Source organism: Pristis pectinata, chromosome 15 (genome assembly GCF_009764475.1).
Source record: "Pristis pectinata isolate sPriPec2 chromosome 15, sPriPec2.1.pri, whole genome shotgun sequence".
Taxonomy (NCBI): Eukaryota; Metazoa; Chordata; class Chondrichthyes; order Rhinopristiformes; family Pristidae; genus Pristis; species Pristis pectinata.
Window position 1 is genome coordinate 19953783 of NC_067419.1, and position 20355 is coordinate 19974137.

A 20355-nucleotide genomic window follows, 5' to 3' on the forward strand; every position below is an offset into this window, starting at 1 on the left:
ACTTTAAATAACGCATGGGTTACGACAGCGTTCTGTTCCTGAGAACTGTTCATAAAACTAACAGTTTGCAAGTCGGAAATGTGGCCATGAACCAAATTCCCACATGGCTAAAGATGCCTGCAGCCCCACAGCAGCTGGAAATCCATCCCACCAGTCTCCCAAGTGCTTGTTCATATATACAGGCTATACATAAGTCAGGGAGGACCTGTAACAAGCAGATCAATGCCTGTTATTCTGGGAGCTGTTGTGATACTTCAGTTCTGTAGAGGTCTGCTGTATTTCAGGTACCCTGGAAAAACATAGCTAATGAGTGAAATGAGCTGGTGATAAGCTAATTATTCTGGTTTGTCATTCAAGCCTCCAGATGACTGGAGGATGAGTCTAAAAGGCCCTGCTTCAGACTGTGCCTTTTTATGGCAGAGGTCTGGACTGGCTAACAGGCAACAGTAAACCCTAGATAGAAAGGCAGAAATGAGGCAGATGGATTATATTATTCTGAGAGAAAACAATATACTTGAGCTCCATTTAGCCATTGTCTACTGTCATTCCTGTCTCCACAATCCTGTGCTATCAACAATTTTAGTAAACTGTTAGAGGACAGATTGCTGGACTGATGTCACAGCCTGTAACCCCCTTGTCGGCAGTAGTTTGAGGTTGTTTCTTAACAAGCTATCCTTGCATGGTTCTAGTCCAAACTTTCATTGCACACTCAGTTTTCTGGTGAAAACTAAGCTGAGATGTCGTCCAGTCATAAATGACTCGAGAAGTATGTTGGAGATGGTAGCCACTTCCATGCTGGAAATGATGGTCTCCAGTTGACTTTCACCCAAACATCACAGTCAAGAAGGATTTTGATCTGTATACTCATGAGCCTTTTTCTGTAGTTTGCCTCTTCAAAGTGCTCATTTTGTTCTCCTGTGAGCTAGCACCCACACTGCCTCAGCTACAGCCCACTCCTACCTCAACACTGTCTCAACACATGCTCATTCCACACTTCATTCATCTATGAAATAAGTAACATATCATATCTGAACTGGTGGTTCTAATTGTAAAATCAAATGATAAAGTGTCTTCACTGTTACTTTCCTGTGAGTGTTCCTCCACTGCCTGACCAGTTTACACTTCTTGGTATCTAATAAAGGCGCACAGCTTGTTATGAGGGAAGAGGTTGGTGGAGATGGTGAAATTTAGAAGTCTACTTTACAGCATGTGTAGCTTACAAGTCAGAAGATATTGTGGGATGGAGAGGTAGAATAAGGAAAGATGGATTAGTTCTGAGTATAAGATCATCTTAAACTGATTCAATAATTGAAACTCAAAAAATTTTGGAAATCAGATATAAAAAGTACAGAAAATACTGAAAACACTTAACAGGTCATGCAGTATCTGTAGCAAGAGAAAGATCCTTTATCAGACTCTTTAAGTGATTGATGAGAGAATGGTGAATTGAAGAGTGACTATACCTGTGATTTCCTGAGTAGATTATGTAATTTGAAGATGAATTAATTAAACTTCACCACTCTTAAAAGTCATTAAACATCATATTTGGGTCTTTAGAATTTAACCTTTGTGCCTATTTCCTGGCCCTGACAGATCCAGGATGTTTACCCTTCTTTCCATTTCTTCTACCAGGACTTCTGGAGCACTGTCTAAATACATTTTTCCCATGTTGTGGCATTCTTGTGTGCTTGTCAGACCAGACTTGTTTCTTGCCTGACCTAAGCACCTCCTCTATAAGAAATACAGGATAGGTTTAATTAGCAGAAACAGCTTTAACTAGTGCAAGGAAGTCAACATTTTTGGCTCCTTCTGATGTGTTCATTCAATGGAAAGTAAGGTTTATGCTGACTGCATTCAGTAGTTGTGCTAATAAGTGGACAGCATGAAGGTGACATCTTGCCTGCATTTCAAATAACAGTCTCTGGCAAATTGAACATTGTGATCTCCATGCTTTTTTTTCACCAATTTAGTAACGTGTTCTTTATTTAATTTCACTAATTTTTCATTATTTTATTTGTCCATTTCAGCATTTTACTGAAAAATCACAGAATAATTTTCTGCTTATGTTTTGCTTCCTAGCAGAAAAGATTGTTTCATGTCATTCAGTATAAGAAGGTCCCTCATTTGTTTGGCTTGTCCATGCATTTACTTATCTATTGTGAGATATGTGTTAGGAATTGAATCAAATACAGATCAGGCATGATTTAGAAAATTACATGAGATTGAACAGACTGATGTTCTGAATACTTCATGAAAGTGAAATTGAAACAGCACAAATATGGTGACACATAGGGACACAGGAAAAAGCAATATTTTTCTTTTAATAAGACTCCATAATGTTAGTTTCAGCAGATGGAAACCCAATAATTTATTTGCTTGCAGAGTTCTGAGTCATGTATAGTAGAGCCCTTTTTATCTAAATTTCAGGCAACAAGCCAAATTGAATCCACAAAGACTGACATTCCCCACCTTCATTCCAAATAAGCCAATTAAACTCTGCAAGTAAATCTTTACCACACTTAACAGCAACAGGCATATAAGAAATTCAACCTCAAAGAATGCATAGCAACAACCTGAAATCTCCATATTATTTACATGTGCATTCATGAAACAACTCACTTATTGAGGTCTACTTTCAGAATCCTTAATGCATCAGCTTATTGCATTCGGAATTGGACCCTGTCCTGCCAGGATCCTGCCTCACGTTGATTGTAAGCAATACTCTGACAATGGGAGAAAGAGTGACCAGTTCACATCAGCTAATAACTAAGAATTCTGCCCTGATATGGTTTCAATGAAACTCTTGCCAGGTGAGAACTGATGCGAGTTCCATTCAGGCCGTTGGGAATGTCCAGAATGTCCCAACAGACAGTTAACATCCCTTTGAAGTGAAAATAAAAACTAACTCCAGATTGTCTTCAGGCTGGAAAGGACAGCAGGATACCTCTATTGGAGTGACTGTGTGCTGTTACTGAATTAGGGAAGGTGCCCTTAAAGCACCTTACTGTAAAGGGTGTGCAGGACCAGACCATGTAAATGATCAGAGTTCTATCCCTAAAATATTCGCCTCGTGGAACATGGACTTATCTGACTCCTCCTTTGACTCTACTGAATTCTGGTGAGTATTGAATTGTTTTACTTAAACCCACACTCTTTACCTTCAGCCCAAACAATTAGCATTAAGCCTTCTCTCACTTGCATTGTAGTAACATAATTACAACACCTTCAAAACTTTTCTAAGTCCTTTTGCTCAACTAATTGCTTTTGCATTACTCCTGTTGTCAGATTTCTCATGTTCAAAATTCTTGCAAACTTTCATTGTGTTATGTAATCATTCAGTACAGCATCAGATAAGCAAAACTTGTGTTTTTACAGATAATTCTGCCACTTTGAAGGTCTGGGAAGCAGAACAACAGCAAACCATCATTTTGTTCAGAGAAGAATCAGAAAAGAGTCTTGTATGGCTGATGAAGCAATGGAAATAAAGAAGTGCAAGGAAGGCCATAATGGAAACAGTTTCTAGAATGTAAGAGCACGTGGCTGGAGACAATATTCACCTGAATTTATCTGCCACAGGAGCAACGCAAAAAATAGGGACATCAGGCAGAGTTCACAGGTGCAGTGCCTTCATCTCCCCCACAAAGTTCCAGAGCATAAGAAGGGGTAACTTAGCACTTGTGGGCACTATGCAAATACAGGTTCAACCACATGAACAGGGACTTGCGTACATGGTAAAATGTTTTGCAGTAATGTGGAGTCTGATTGTCATAGCATGCAGTCTCTTTGGTTAATATACCGTAAGGCACTAATTTGTAAGACTCCATCATGTAAATTCATTGATCTTGTGCTTCCACAGGAGCACATGCAGGAGATAGAATTACGACACAATTGTGCCAATTCTCCAGTACTTTTAACAACTAGGAGTTTGAGATCAATGAATTTACCCACATGAATCCACTTTATCAATTTCCAGAATGCTCCAAAGTCAACTGAAGACCAACTTGAGAGAAATGGAGTTTTATCTGGGGAAATAGTGGCTGATGTACCATTCCGTAAACATGTAGAATTCCTTTCAAAGTTCAAAGAATGGATTGTTATATTTGGAAATAAAAATATTGTATATAATTGTTATTGTATATGATTTTCATATTATGATACCTGATCAGGCACTATATGTGCATAATACTGTGGATGCTGGAAGTCTGAAATAAAACCAGAAAAAGCTAATCCTCAGCAAATCAGGAAACATCTGTGGATACAGAAATAGTTAACTTTTCAGATTGATGACCTTTCATCAGTACTGGGATATGATAAGATTAACAGTTTCAAAATGCATTTTTCTTTTTCTTTCTAAATGACTTAACAGTTCTTGCTATACAGTTGCATTTTAAGACGAATATTTTCAGTGTTCATGTTGCACTAATCTTTATAGTAATTTGTTTCAATTATGCTGCATTTGATTATTTCTTATTGACTGTGTTATAAGGTTGCCAATTATATATTGAATACCATTTCATTTAACTTCTATGACATCTACATTCCAAATAATTTTCCAGTTACCATAAAATGCTTGGAATAAAGGCTTTGGATCAATTGCTCCTTTGTGTCATTTCCCTTTTCCTTGACCAAAACAATTTTTCTTGTTTCTTGTAAATGTTGCTCTGAATTCCAGCCTGGCAATGTAACCTGAAATATTTTTCTTAAAGATCTTCTACATTTTTTATATTGTGCAACTCTGAACCTCTGCTACTGGACATTCAGGTGAATCATTTGTCATTGCTTTATCTACCTCTAGAGCTGTGATATGGTTGGGCAATATGCACTTCCAATGGTCTTTGTTCGTGTCTATCTAATTTTTCAGATGGAATCATTATCTTTAAACTGCAACCTCTTTGTTCCCTTAGGAACACTTGGTTATGTGGTCTAATTTCTTCACCCCTTCCCAGATCTCAGGCATGCCAACACACCATGCTAATTATTCAATGTGTGGGTGCCACATTTGAGGCTTGAAGTATTACTTAAATGCTTCTGTTCCCATTACCTTATGTGGCAAATCCCAACCCACCTCACTTCCAGCAGCAGAACAGGAACCCTGAAATTCTGAATTTCAAAGGCACTGTTTCATTCAAAGTAGAATTATGTAATATGTTACCTTTATTTTTGACTCTTAGCTTTTCAGAAGGAATTCTCTAAAAAAGCCGTCGTCTTATCATGCAGATTATGATTGTAATTGCATGTTAATATGTTTAAAAGAATAATTGCCATGATTTTGGATTTTTTATAATAATGCTTTTTAAATGCATTGGTGTAACACATAATTTCCAGTGTAAAATCTAAAGCATTCAGTGTACTAGCTGTGGATCATATTATTTATATTAGAATTAGATTGTAAAACGTTTTGTAATGTGAATTATTTCTGAGAAGAAATATTTTTTGATTTCTGTTTTGGAGAAACAATTCAGGTTTCAAATTCACCCTGAAAAGCTGGAAATGGCACGCACACCCACAAGGATTAGTCATGAATATTTCAGACATTTAGTTCTTTAAAATAATTGGAAAAATGCTGGAAGTATGCAGGTCATGTAGCATCTCAAAGAGAAAGGCCTCTTTGTAATATGAGGGGACTACTAATCAGGAAACATACACAATGTTTAAGATGTCAGTATAGAATAAATGTTCCTTTAAGATAATCTCAGAATAAAAATTTCACACTGGACAGTTAGTTTATTTTTGAAGTTGGAGTAGAATAAATTAATTTTGGTCAATATTATTGACCCAATGAAGGCAATAAGAGGGAATATGAGTACACAGACAGCCAATATTATAGCAGCCATGTAACATTAACAAGCAAGACAAATATTTACCCCTCCCTGAAATTGATATGAGGATATTAGACATGAAAAATATAAAGAACATAACTTGTATATATGAAGCTTCTAGTTGCAGTTATATTATTCAAAAGGTATAAAAAGCACAATCTTTCAGACCAATATACTTCTTGAGAACATTTCTACGTCACTAAATACTGTCAAACTCACTTCCTCCATGTCTTATATGAAAGCTAAATTTTGAGTTAATAACCCCTGGGTGCATCTTGGACAGACAGAGGTTCTCTTCTTCAGGAGTCGCATCTCTGATTTCCTCTTGTCCTAGGATTTCCTACTGGCTGTAATGGGGATATATACCTACCAAGTAAGAGTTGATGTTTTGTAAATATGTGTAAATGACAAAATATTATTTCTGATATATTTCCTGTCATATTATGGAGCATTCTTATGGGATATATGAATACTTGAGTTCTTTTGCTGGGGTCCATATACATTACAGTAGCACACAGAACTGGCATGCTTACTATTGCTTTCATTTCTGGCCTATCTGTCAAGATTTCTGGAAAGAAGAGGGCCAGGAATCCATAAACACATTCCCAGACAAGGCAGCAAAGGCAGAGGGGAGCAGGATCTATGCCACCATCAGTATTTAAAACCTAGCTATCAAAGTGTGGAATCTAAGCAGACATGGGGTCCATGCAATGTACGGCCCCTCTGCTTTCTCATCAAAAGAATAATCTCTGGGGTATCATGTTTTCTTGCGCAACATCGAACAGAAGTTTTGAAAATGAATTAAATAGTTATGGGCCACACATGAAGTGCTCCAGATGTTCATTCAAGTCAGAAATCCTTGCACAAAGTTCAACTAAAAATAATCAAAACTGATGCATGAGTTCTATTTGTAGACTGCTGTTGTAGGCACTGAGTATACAACAAAGGGCCCATAGGAAACATTTTTAAAAGATATTCTTCCTTTCCTTGCCTGGTTTGAGATCCACCTCACTACAGTTTTGGTTTTCAGGGAAATACCTACTGCTGCCAGCTCAGATCTCCGTTTATTTTTTTCAATTGGGCACCATTAATATTATTGAATCTGATTTTTAAAGGATTCTGCCAGCTTCAGCCAAGTGTCTTTGCCACCTGTAATTGTAGTTGCCCAGATTGTGGTGGGAAGCCAATGGGTAAGTTTGGAGGTCTATTTTTTGCCTCTTCGCCTAGATCCTGCAGACAGCTGGGGGAGAACAGTATGGTTGATGGGGTCTCTTTAATTTCCCTCTGATATATGTGGAATGATATTGAAAAACATTTTTACTGTCTAAAAAGAAACTTTTAGACCTTTTTTTCCCCATTTTTTTTCCTTTACAGGCGGGTCTGCGTACTTTGCATGACATTGGCCCTGAGATTCGTCGAGCCATATCAGGAGACCTGACAGCAGAAGAAGAACTAGAGAAAGCAATGAAAGAAGCTGCTTCAGCTGCATCTGAGGATGATATTTTCAGGGTAGGTTTCACGTTAGATAAATGTGAAAAATTTTAGGGGATTCAATAAAATAAAAGATTTGCGCTGAAATTCCACTATAATTGGTGCTTTTAATGGCTTAGTAATCTATTTATCTAATAAAGGCATTCAGTAACACAAGATGGAAACAGGTCCTTTGGCACAACTGGTCCATGTCAACCAAGTTCCCCATCTAAGATAGTCCCATTTACCTGCATTTGGCCCATTTCCCTCTAAACCTTTCCTATCCATGTACCTATCCAAGTGTCTTTTAAATGTTATTATTATACCTGCCTCAACCATTTCCTCTGGCAGCTCATTCCATATGTGCATCACCCTCTGCATGTCAAAGTTGCTCCTCAGGTCCCTTTTAAATCTTCCCCCCTCACCTTACCTGGAAAAAATACTGTGTGTATTCACCCTATCTATGCCCTTCATGATTCCTACACCTCTATAAGGTGACCCTCTCAGTCTCCTCTGCTCCAATTATAAAGCCCCAACCAACCCTCGCATTCATTTTTCTCGTGAAATTGCCTATGCAACTTTTGGCCAGTATGTTATGCATTATAATGTAATGATTGGCACCTTTGAAAAATTTTACATGTTAGATTTGGGAGTAATGTTAAAGATATGACCAATGTGTTAAATTGTAACTGCTCAAGCTGAGTTGCCAGTGGAATAGAAGGGATGTTGTGCTCCTAGAGCTGGATTATTGGAAGTCAGTCTACAATTACAGCTCCTGAGGCAGATCAGTCATGCAACCCCAATTATGTTCCCCATAGAATATTAGTAAAAATGAAAGTGTATGTATTTTTTGAGCCATTAACATTTTGAAATTTTGTGTTTTACCCATAACCTTGATTAAAAAAAAACTTCTGTTTAAAAATAGAGGAAGCCGTGGCACAGGAATTATAAGTCAATTGATTTAATTTGTAACAGCTAGGATAAATTAGTAGATTTTCACAATTTAAACAACTGGAAAGAACAGTACGTATTGGGAAGTAACTGTCCTGTCTCACCAGTTAATATTTTTTAAAGTCTTTTGTACTCTTGCTGACCTCTTTAGAGAGGTCTTGATGACTATTTACTTATACACTGAGTTTTGCTACTTCGTTAAAAACAATTTCTTTTGAAAATTAACTATTATTTGCACCACATCCACCATTCCATCTATATTCTAATTTCATTTGTTCAAAAGGGAAAAGTATAACTCTGTCGTTTACAACTAGGACTCCCTCTGTTCCAAAGCATCACTACCTGCTCTTATTCTATTTCTTTACATGTTTTTATAAATGGCCTTTTAATCTTTTTTTTCCAACTTCCTAATTTCTTTAGCACTTTAACAAATGTATTGTCTGAAGCACCCACTTTTCACTATATAGTAATATTTCACTCCGTTCATTTGTTGATTGAAAATATCACACTTTGATGCATCAAAACCCTTTATACCTTGTTAATTTGGTCAAGAATGAGCTATATGGTCAAGATGAGCTTTTCATTGTTTCAATTTCTATCTTTGATTTTTTGTGAATCTAACTTAAGTTATGATAATTATTTTTCCAATTGTCCTTCAACCTTTAAATGAATTATTAATATCACATAATCTCCCGGAATGAAAACAAACATTTGTCTTTCTGGATACAGACTGATTGAAGAAGTTAAATAAATATCTAGCAAGGGACAGAATTCCATACAGAGATAATAAGAGAAAGAGATTATCAGATCTTGTGTGGAACAAGTGAGTTTGTGAGCTAATGTTGTGACTTTACTTAAGAAGGACCGCAAGGGCAAGCCAGGAAACCAGAGGCCAGTGATCCTTCCATCTGTGGTGGGAAAATTACTGGAAGAGGTTGTGAGACACCGGATTTATTTGCATTCAGAAAGGCAAGGACTGATCAGGGACAGTCAGCATGGCTTTGTGCATGGGAAATGATGTCTCATGAATTTGATTGAATATTTGAAGAGGTGGCCAAAATGATTGATGAGGGCAGGGTGATAGATGTTGTCCACGTGGATTTTAGCAGGACCTTTGATGAGGTTCCATATGGTAGGCTGGTCTAGAAGGTTAGACCACATGGGATCCAGATGTGATAGAAAATTGGATACTAAATTGGTTTGGTGGCAGGAGGCAGAGGGCGGTAGTGGAGGATTATTTTTCAGATTCGAGGCCTGTGACCAGTGGTGTGCCCAGGGATTGGTACTCGGTCCCCTGTTGTTTGTCATATGTATTACTGATTTGGATAAGAATGTAGGAGGCATGATTGATTAGTTTTCAGATGATACCAAAATTGATGGTATAGTGGACAGTGACGAAGGTTGTCTAAGGTTACAACAAGATTTTGACCAACTGGGAAAGTAGTCAAAGGGATGGCAGGTGGATCTTAACTCAGACAAGTGCAAAGCAAGCCAGGCTAGGACATACACATTGAATGGCAGGGCCCTGGGGAGTGTTGTAGAACAGAGAGACCTAAGGGTATTAATACATAGTTCCCTGAAGGTGGCAACACAGGTAGACAGGCTGGTGAAGAAGGCATATGGCATACATGCCTTCATCAGCCATGGCACTGAGTACAAGATTTGGGATGCCACGTTACAGTGGTACAAAAGTTGGTTAGACTGCACTTGGAGTAGTGTATTGTTCTGGCTGCCACACTGTAGGAAGGATGTGATTATGCTAGAGAGGGTACAAAAAAGGTTCACCAGGATGTTGCCTGAACTGGAGGACTTGAGTTATAAGGAGAGATTGGATAAGCTGGGACTATTTTCCCTGGAGTGAAGACGACTGAGGAGTGATCTTATTGAGGTTTATAAAATTATGAGGGGCATAGACAGGGTAGATAGTCACAGTCTTTTCTCCAAGATTGGGGGGGTCTAAAACTAGGGGGCATAGGTTTGTGGGAGGGAAAATATTTAAAGGATATCTGAAGGGCAAGTTTTCAGACAGAGTTGGAGGGGTGTATGAATGAGCTGCCAGAAGAGGTGGTAAAGGCAGGTACAATTACAACATTTAAAAAATATTTGGACAGGTACATGGATAGGAAAGGTTTAAAGGGATTTGGCCAAATGCACGCAGATGGGGTTAGCTGAGATAGGCATTTTGGTCGACATGAATGAGTTGGGCTGAAGGGCCTGTTTCCATTGCTGTATAACTCTTTGAATCTATAAAACATGATGCTTCCTGCAGCACACTATGCCAATGTATAATATCAGTTACTAATCTACATAAATATGGTAGAGTTTTGCATAATTTGGTTTTCACAGTTGGAGAGGCATTCTTTTGTGGAAGGAAGAGATATACAAAAGCTAAAAGGCCTTTGTCTAATTCATATCTGCACACATTAAGAACTGAGGGGTCTGAATGAAATCTATGCTTTCTTTTTGAGTTGCTGTTGAAGCAGTCCAAGCAAGTAACTGCAGTACAATTTGTAGATGAGGTACATCCTAGGCATTGTGCACAGGACTGGAGAACTGATTGTTTAGGGTGGGTAATGGGAATACAGTCAAGTGGGCTGCTATGTTCTGGATGGTGTTAGTCTTCTTGAGTGTTGCCAGCGCTGAACTCATCCAGGCAAATGGACAGTAGTCTATAACACACTTGGAAAAGGCTTGGAATGTCAGGGAATGAATCACTCCCTGCAAAATATCCAGCTTCTGACCTGCTCTTGTACCCACAGTGGTTGGTCCAGTTCAGCTTCTGCTCACACACCTGTTAATGTATAGTTAGCTGTGTGGGAATAATTCAGAATTTTTTCATCCACTCTGTTCTGTTGAGGCTTTACTCTATGCAGTTAGACAAGCAAATATTGACAGCCATTATGTGAGGAGTCAGAAGACTAAATTCAAGTCTTTCCATTCTGTGTCAGGTTAATTCCTCCAAATTTCATGACACTTGGCAGCTGAAATTCTATTCTTTTAGTGAAAAGTAGAGGATCAATGTAGATTGCATAATATTGAAATGTTGAATACAACCTTAGTGTGTTTTCTTCTTATTAGAGGGCAGGTGGCTTATTTGGTAACCATGTTGGTTATTATCCAAGTGATGGTAGAAGCGCCTTTCCACAGACTTTCACCACTCAGCGTCCTTTGCACCTCAATAAATCGGGAACCTCTCAAGCTGAAACAGAGTCACCTTCCCACGAGAAACTGGTTGATTCAACATTCACTCCAAGCAGCTATTCCTCCACTGGGTCAAACGCCAACATTAACAATGCGAACAATACTGCAATATCCAGATTTCCAAGTCCAGTCAATTATCAGAGCACTGTCAGTACAGTGGATGGTCATGGCAATTCTCTAACTTCAACACTTTTATTGCAAGGCACAGCATGGAAAATCAATCCCAAAAGGTAAGTTTGTGATATAAATAAGGATGTTTTCCTATTAATGCAATTGACAGTTATTTTGTTGGTTCATTATGTGAACATATTTGATGTAGGTAATGATAATGAAAGAGGAAAAGTATTATGACGACAGTATGAGGCCACTGAAGCAAGAGTGTAATGTGAGGCTCACTAGAATAGACAATGTGAATATGGTTTGGACCCATTATAACCTGCAGTATGGTAATATCACCCTTACAATTACAGATAGTCTGTGCACAACCCCAGTACAAGTGTCAATAAGTTCAGATGAGGCCATAATTAAAGTGAGGTGCAAATGTCTTAGGAGACAGGAGTGCAGATGGAAGAATTGAGCATTTATCCCCAAAAGCTCTGCCTCTACCTCCACTCCCATCTATTGTGCACTCTTTTCCACAAACTTACTAAATTTAGGTAGGTACAAGTATTGTGTATCCATCACAGTAGTAATCAGATGAAATGACAGACTGACTTCTCAGTTCACTGAGCCACATTAGTACAGGAGTAGCCCCACTAATGTTATGCAAACATAGCAAACCCCAACCATAGCAGTGTATTACAATGTGAAACCTTATGCTTCATTTTATGGTGTTTTATTTTATCACAGTGTCTTTTTGTAGTGATATGAATGTAATTTAATATCTAACTAATTAATTTTTCTTGTCTACTTTCGTGCTCTCTTGTGAAATAGGACACGGTATTATGAAACACTTATCCGGTATGTGTCCTTCTCAGTGTTCTTCACTTTGAAACTCTGCAGTATTTTTCTTGCTTCAGTTAAACAAGAAGTACATAAAAACAAAATACTTTGCATGCTGCAAATATGAAAAAAATAAAAGAAGTGCTGGAAGTACTCAGTAACTTCCTTGGAGAGGGAAATAGAGTTAATATCTCTGGTCAATGAACTTGCACCAGAACTGGAAAAAATTAAGAGATAACAAGTTTGGGCAAATACAGAGGCAGGGAAAGACGAAGGGGAGTGAAGAACGAAAAGAAAAAAAATTATGATAAACTTGAAGATAAGGGAGATTAATTTGCAAAACGAATACTTATTCAAATCCTAGATTTTGTTGAGTGGGGGATTTTGTTTAATTATCTCACACTTAACTAGTTTAGATCTGCTAAGCTGAACTTGTGGACCAAGAACATCCTTTGTCAGGTCTTCTTCCTTATCTATTCCTTTAGTCGTAGTAACTTACATCACCCTGGACGAGAGGTCAGTCTGGGCCTTGAGTTCAATGTTAGTTTAAAGGAATCAGAGTTCGTTGAATAAATTAGATTGCTGCTCCACAACCATTTGTTCTTCATCACCTCAGAAGAAATCTGAATGCTTATAACCTCAGTAAAAATCAGTAGAGCTATCAAACTGAAGGACAGAACAGCTCATTACTGAAGCAGATCTGGTGTCTAAACACAAATTGCTGGATTTTAACTGCTCTGCATAATGAAAGCAATGTGGAAACAGTTAAGATGGAGCAGGGACCAACACATTCATTTCTGGCCACATCTTAAATAACTATTTTTTTGATTGTTAACAGTAGAAGTATCCAATTTAATCTGGAAGATCATCTTTAAGTTACTAAGTTTTGATTCCAGCAAGCTATGCTTGGCAAGAAATTTGATCATGTAGGAGCAACCTTTTTTCTGTTTGAAATTGACAACTTACTGCATGCATTATGAATTCCACAGTCCTTTGCATATAATACATGATTGAACAGCACTTCCATCATTCTCTGTAGCACAAGCATGACTTGTGCAATCCAATGGCCACTTATACAGAAGCAGGTTTTCACAGCACTGGAAACCCAATTAGGATAGGTGCCCTTCATTTACATAATCAGTGCTCCTTCAGGCCACATGCCACAGTTCTTCTATGGCAGCACATTCCCCACGCCCCACAAGCTCACAACCTTCAGATGGCCCATATTTGATCACCTGATCACATCCTCTGACTATTAATCCCCTTGTCTCGTCACCCAACAACATCTACCCCCACCTCTCAAGGCACAACTGTATCCTCTATCCACAGCTGCCCCTCCTCACACCAATCACTAACAGACATCCTTCACTCCAACATCTCTATTAACCCTTGCTGCAAACCCTCTAAATACGGAGTCCATTTCTTGATTTTTCTCCGTCTATGGTCGTCTCTCCCTTGTAGTCCCACCAGATCTAGACCCAGATTTCATAATCTGTGTACTTCAAAGTGTACCAAAAAAGGCCTTGATTAAAGCCAATTCAGTAGCACAGGAGTCCTTGGACCAGGTGTGCTGCTGAATTCACTTGTGGCAAATCCACAAACAGAATGTTGATTAGCCCAGCACGCAGCAACTGTTTGGCACATTTTTGCAGGCAGCGAACAGTATCTAGGCCACTATGCTATTTTGTTCTAGGATCTGAGTGATGGAGCAGCACTGACTTCCCCACAGGGAAAGCCTGTCAGGAACAAGTCAGAAGCTAGAAAATTATATTTCCATTTTCTTTATAGGACAAGGTGAATAAACACTCTTCAAACAGGCCTTGGGCCTCCCTTACGTGACCATCCTCTCCTTCTCTGATCATGATTCCATGCTGATGCAGAGTCTCAAGCCAAAACGTAGACAATCCCTTTGCCTCCATGTATGCTATTTGACCTACTGAGCTCCTCTGGCAGTTAGTTTTCTGTTCCAGGTTCCAGCATCTGTGGTCCCTTGTGTCTCCATGATTTCATGCTTGTCTTCTGACATTGGTCCCCACAGCTATCTTCTTCCACCCCTCTTGGAGTGTATCTCTGGAGGACCTCCTGAACTTCAGTGTAATACCAGTAAACTGTGAATCCCATTCACTCCCGTGTTTTGACATCTCTGAACTGTCTCCCAGGTCAGCTTTGGTTACAGAGCACCTTCTAGTAATTGCAATGGAAACAATACTAGAGGTGAATAGAGAAGCAAATTAGCCTCAAACAGTGCAAAGTGGGTTTAACTGCTGCATTGCACAGACATAAATGATGCACTGTCAAGATGATAAGCCAATGAAAGCACAGTTGGTGCTGGGTTCATGCAGCAAATATAGAAATAAGCAGGCTGCATAAATTTGATAGTTTCCCTGCATCAGAAGCTTCAGGCAAATTTAATTATCATTGTGACCTCCAGGCCCTTTTTCAATATCCAATTTAGTCAAAGAGTTCATAGAGATATACAGCATGGAAATAGGCCCTTTGGCCCAACTGTTCCATGCCAACCAAGTTGCCCCATCTAAGTTCATCACATTTGCCAGCATTTGGCCCATCTAAACCTTTCCAATCCATGTACACGTCCAACTTTCTTTAAAAGTTGTTATCGTACCTGCCTTAACCACTTCTTCTGGCAGCTCATTCCACATACATACCATCCTTTATGTAAAAAAGTTGCCTCTCAAGTTCCTATTAAATCTTTCCCCTCTCACCTTAAACCTATGCCCTCTAAGTTCTTGATTCCCCAATCTGGGAAAAAGACTGAGTGCATTCACCCTATCTATGCCCTTCTTGATTTTATACACCTCCATAAGATCACCTCAGTCTCCTATGTTCCAAGGAATAAAGTCCTAGCCTGTCCAACGTCTCCCTATGACTCATCCCTCGGGTCCTGGCAACATCCTTGTAAATCTTTTCTGTACTCTTTCCAGTTTAATAACATCTTTCCTATAGCAGGGTGACCAAAACTGAACACAATACTCCAAGTGTCGCCTCAACAGTGTCCTGTACAACTGCATCATGATCTTCCAGCTTTTATACTCAATGCCCTGACTGATGAAGGCCAGCATGCCAAAAGCCTTATTCACCACCCTGTCTAACTGTGACTCCACTTTCAGGTTACCATTTACTCCAAGGTCCCTCTGTTCTGCAACACATCCCAGGGCTCTGCCATTCACTATGAAAGTCCTACCTAGATTTGACTTTCCAAAATGCAACACCTCGCACTTATCCAAATTTCACTCCATTTGCCATTTCTTAGCCCACTTACTTAGCTGATCAAGACCCCCTTGTAATTTTTGATAACCTCTTCATTGTCCACTATTTTAGTGTCATCTGCAAACTTACTAACTGTGCCTTGTACATTCTTATCAAGATCGTTGATATGGATGACAAGCAATAAAAGGCCTAGCACTGACCTCTGAGCCACACCACTAGTCACGGGCCTCCAGTCTGAGAAACAACCTTCCACCATCACCCTCTGCTTTCTACCGTCAAATCAATTGTGTATCCAATTAGCCAGCTCTCCATGGATTCCATGCAACCTAACCTTCCAGAGCAGCCTACCATGTGGAACCTTATCAAAGGCCTTACTGAAGTCCATATAAACCACAACTACCTCCCTGCTCTCATCAACTTTCTTGGTCACATCGTCAAAAAATGTAATCAAGTTTGTGAGACTTGATCTCCCGTGCACAAAGCCATGCTGACTACCCCTAATAAACCCTTGTCTTTCCAGAGGCGTGTATATCTTATCCCTCAGAATCCTTTCCAATAACTTACCTACCGCAGATGTTAGACTTACTGGTCTATAATTTCCAGGTTTTTCTTTGCTGCCCTTCTTAAATAAAGGCACAACAATCGCTACCCTCCAGTCTACCAGCACCTCACCCATGGCTAATGATGATGCAAATATCTCAGCCAGGGCTCCTGAAGTTTCTTCTCTAACCTCCCAAAGTGTTCTTGGCTAAACTTGGTCAGGCCCTGGAGATTTGTCTGCCTTCATACCTTTTAAGATGTCCAGCACTCCTCTACTATAATGTGGACCATCCCCAAGACCTCCCCATTTATTTTTCCTGGTTCCAAAGTCTTCATGCCTTTCTCCACGGTAAAAACACGAAATATTCCTTCAGGACCTTTCCTGTCTCCTGTGGCTTTGAGGGGCCCTATTCTCTCTCTAGTTACTCTTTTTCCCTTAATATACTTATAAAATCTCTTGGGATTCTCCTTAATCTTCTCTGCCAGAGTTATCTCATGCCCCCTTTTTGCCCTCGTAATTTCCTTCTTCAGTGCACTGCTGCATTCTCTATACTTCTCCAGGGATTTGCTTGATCCCAGCTGCCCATACCTGACCCATGCCTCCTTCTACTTGGCCAGGGCCTCAATATCCCTCTTTTTCCAGGGTTCCTTACTCCTGCCAGCCCTGCCCTTCATTCTAACAGGAACATGCAGACCTTGAGCTCTCACTCTCTCACCTTTAAAACCTCCCACTTGCTTGTGGTCCCTTTGCCTGCAAACAACTTATTCCAATCAATCTTTGCAAGCTCCTGTCTCATACCGTCAAAATTCGCTATGAGACTGGTAAAGTCCTCCTGGATTTTTCTAGGAAACGTACAGTCAGTAACTACTTTCATTTGGAACATGATGACTCTGAAATTTTGTTTAGATTATATTTAATTTATTTTTAACTTTTATAACTCAAATGTTAGTAACATCATCATCTTAATTCACAATAAATCATAACTCCTGGTTCTCTATTTCCTGGTGATCATCTTATTTTAAAATCTATGTCTTTTTAATGATCAGATTTGATTCTAGGAGCCAAAGACTTTTTTTCCATCCAGATTGCTAACTTTGTTTTATTTATTTCTGCTAATAATATTTCATTCCTTCCATGATCTTATATGGATTCAATCTACCTGAAACCACACTATTTACTTGAAGTCAACATTGGTTTCTCCTTAGACCAAATTAACGTGGTCAAATACATATTTAGTTCTGATCGTCGCAACAGAACAACCAAAAAAAATGCAATATATCCTGAATTATATTATCAAATAAGCTTCTGCCTAATAAACCAAGTTAGCCGATTGATAAACTCTCCGCTAGCAAATCTTTCACAATATAAACTCAAATCTGGGGATGACTTTAAACTTATTGTTTAAATATGTAAACCTTCTTGAAACTTTGTTTGAAAAAAAAAGGAAGTGTTATGCAAAAAATGCAAAAGCCAAGTTTTTTTGTTAAGTGGACTTAAAGTTCTTCTGGCACTAGATTTTTCCCCTCAGTATGTCCTGCTGTTATTGAGACAATTTTTTTTAAATCAAATGATAGAAATCTGAAATAAATACAGTAAATGCTGGGAAAAAACACAATAAGTTATGAAGATGGAATCTCCCCCAGATCTGTCCTTTCTAACCTTCTGTAAATTTCTAGCATTTCCTGTTTTTGTCATTGACAGTCAATAATTTTGCATTACTGGGGTCCAATAAACTGTAATTGGGTGTTGAAGTGCATGATAATTCACTTGAAAATACACGGTGTTTCAAGAACATAAATGTGATTGCCTTGTTCCTCACATTTTAATACTTTAGCAGTGATGAACTGGTACACTTACCTCCTTTTCAGCTCTTATTCTGAAGATAGCCATTTGCCCATCATTCAACGAGAGGAAGCGTCCCCTGATGAGACATGTGATGAAGACTTCAATAAAGATACTGATTGCTGCAATGAAGAGAGCATGCTTTCTTCACAATTGTGAGTTTTTCTCTCTGGTGCCTTAGATGGTAGAGAAACATAATTAACTAATAAAAGCATCACTGAATTGACTCACAGTTGTCATGAGCATATAAAAACTTGGAGAGTCTATGCAGATTTAAGAATATTCTGATAGACCAGCCCTTGCTGCAAAAATCCTGCCTCAGAAAACAACTGATAATTTTGTGCTTTAACTTCTATAAATTAGAGACATGTTTCTAGTTTTACCATCTTTTAAGAAAACTAATATTTAATGAATAAGCAACCCATCAAAGTTGTGGAGTAGATTTTAACTTTACCCTAGGCAAGCAACCATTTGACCATGCTGGCAAAATATCTATGCCAGGAATGGAGGTAAATTTTTCACGACTCTTCATTGATGAATAACAATTCATTATCTCCATTTTATACATGTGCTTTAGTTGAATTTCACCTCCAAAGAAATAAGAATATGCTGTGTTGAGAATTAAATAATAATATGTAGCAGAATTATCAGAATAAGAGAAATCCAGTTCATTCAGTCAGTCCTGCATTAATTTTCACTTAAAGACAATGCATAGTGAGCCTTGCATTTATAGTGGGAAAGTTATTGTAAGGGATTCTTAGGGACAGGATTTAATTGCATTGGAAAGGCAAAGACTGATTAGGGATAGTCAGTGTAGCTTTGTGCATGAGAAATCAGGTCTCAGGCATTTGACTGAGATTTTTGAAGAGGTGACCAAGAGGACGTTGTCTACATGGACTTCAGCAAGGCCTTTGACGAGGTCCCGCATGATAGGCTGGTCCAGAAGGTTAGAACACATGAGATCCAGGGCGGTATTGCAATTAGATATTATATTGACTTGGTGGTTGGAGGCAGATAGCAGTGGGGTAAGCAGATGGGAACAATAGGGGGAGGAGATCCAGTGGCAGGAATGTGTGGGTGATGGGCAGATGGAGTGGGTGGAGGAGGGGAAAGAAACTGGGTGATGGGGGACTGGGGTGGTTATAGGAAGAATTGGGTTGATCAGGAGAAGAGAAAAAAGACAGAAGGGGAGCAATTTACCTGAAAGTGGAGAATTCAAAGTTCATGTTGTCGGGTTGTAGACTACCCAGGTGGAATATGAGGTGCTGTTCCTCTAATTTGCACCTAGCATCACCTTGGCAGTGGAGAAGGCCAAGGACAAACAGTTTGATGTGAGAGTGGGAATTAAAATAGCTAGCAATTGGGACCTCCAGAAGGCCATAACAAATGGAGCACAGGTGCTCAGCAAAGCGGCCACCTTGTCTGTGCTTGGCCTCACCAATGTAGAGGAGCCCACATGGAGAGCACCAAATACAATAAACAAGGTTGAGGAGGTGCATGTGAATCTCTGCCTCACCTGGAAGGGCTGTTTAGGGTCCTGGGTAGAGGTGAGAAAGGAGGTGTAGGGACAGGTGTTAAATCTCTTACGGTTGCGGAGGAAAGTGCCTGGGGAGGGGGAGGGATGAGCGGATCATGGAGAGAGTGATCCCTGAAGAAAGCAGAAAGGGGTGGGGAGGGGAAGATGTGATGGGTGGTGGGATCATGTTGTACCTGGAGGGTTTCAAAGAATGCATAGGCTGGTGGGGTGAAAGGTCAGGGCTAGGGGAGCTCTATCCCTGTTCTGTCTAGTGGGAGGAGGGGTAAGAGTAGAAGTGCAGGAAATAGAGGACATGTAGGTGAGGGCTCCATCATTAACAGTGAGGGGGATCCCCTTTTCTGAAAAAGGAGGATATCTCAGATATCCTGGAGTGGAAGAGAATAGATGTGGCAGAGATGGGCAAACTGAGAGAAAGGAATGGCATCCTTACAAGAGACAGGGTGGGAGGAGGTGTGGTCTACACCCCCTCCTGACATTACCAACCTACAAAACCTGCTTTATTAAACTTCTGCCTAACCCCAAAAATCACTTTGCAGGACCTCATCTCTCTTTCTACCTAGGTCATTATTACCAACTTCTGGCTATTCTCTATGTCTGTACTGGATCTAAGTACCCTGACCCTGGCACCGGATAGGCAAAGTACCATTTTAGGGTCTCGTTCTCGGCCACAGAAGCATTTAGGCTTCCCTCAGGAGTATTTCTCTTCCATAGCAAACAACTCAGCTATGCTGAGTTCCTCCAGCATCATCGTGTTTTTCATCTAGATTCCAACATCTTCAGTCCTTTGTTTCTCAAGGTAGCTATGCACCTGGAGTTCAGATGTG

At 39.5% G+C, this 20355-nt stretch overlaps 1 protein-coding gene across 3 annotated transcripts in view; it reads left to right on the forward strand.

Moving 5' to 3' along the window:
- The window catches only part of cacna1c (calcium channel, voltage-dependent, L type, alpha 1C subunit), a 550322-nt gene that overhangs the window by 501277 nt on the left and 28690 nt on the right, over positions 1 to 20355 (forward strand). For all 3 annotated transcript variants that reach the window (XM_052030488.1, XM_052030489.1, XM_052030490.1), the window contains 4 exons: positions 7194 to 7328; positions 11319 to 11671; positions 12375 to 12401; positions 18021 to 18149. In XM_052030488.1, the coding sequence (XP_051886448.1) occupies positions 7194 to 7328; positions 11319 to 11671; positions 12375 to 12401; positions 18021 to 18149 (644 nt within the window). The remainder of the gene's footprint in view (positions 1 to 7193; positions 7329 to 11318; positions 11672 to 12374; positions 12402 to 18020; positions 18150 to 20355) is intronic.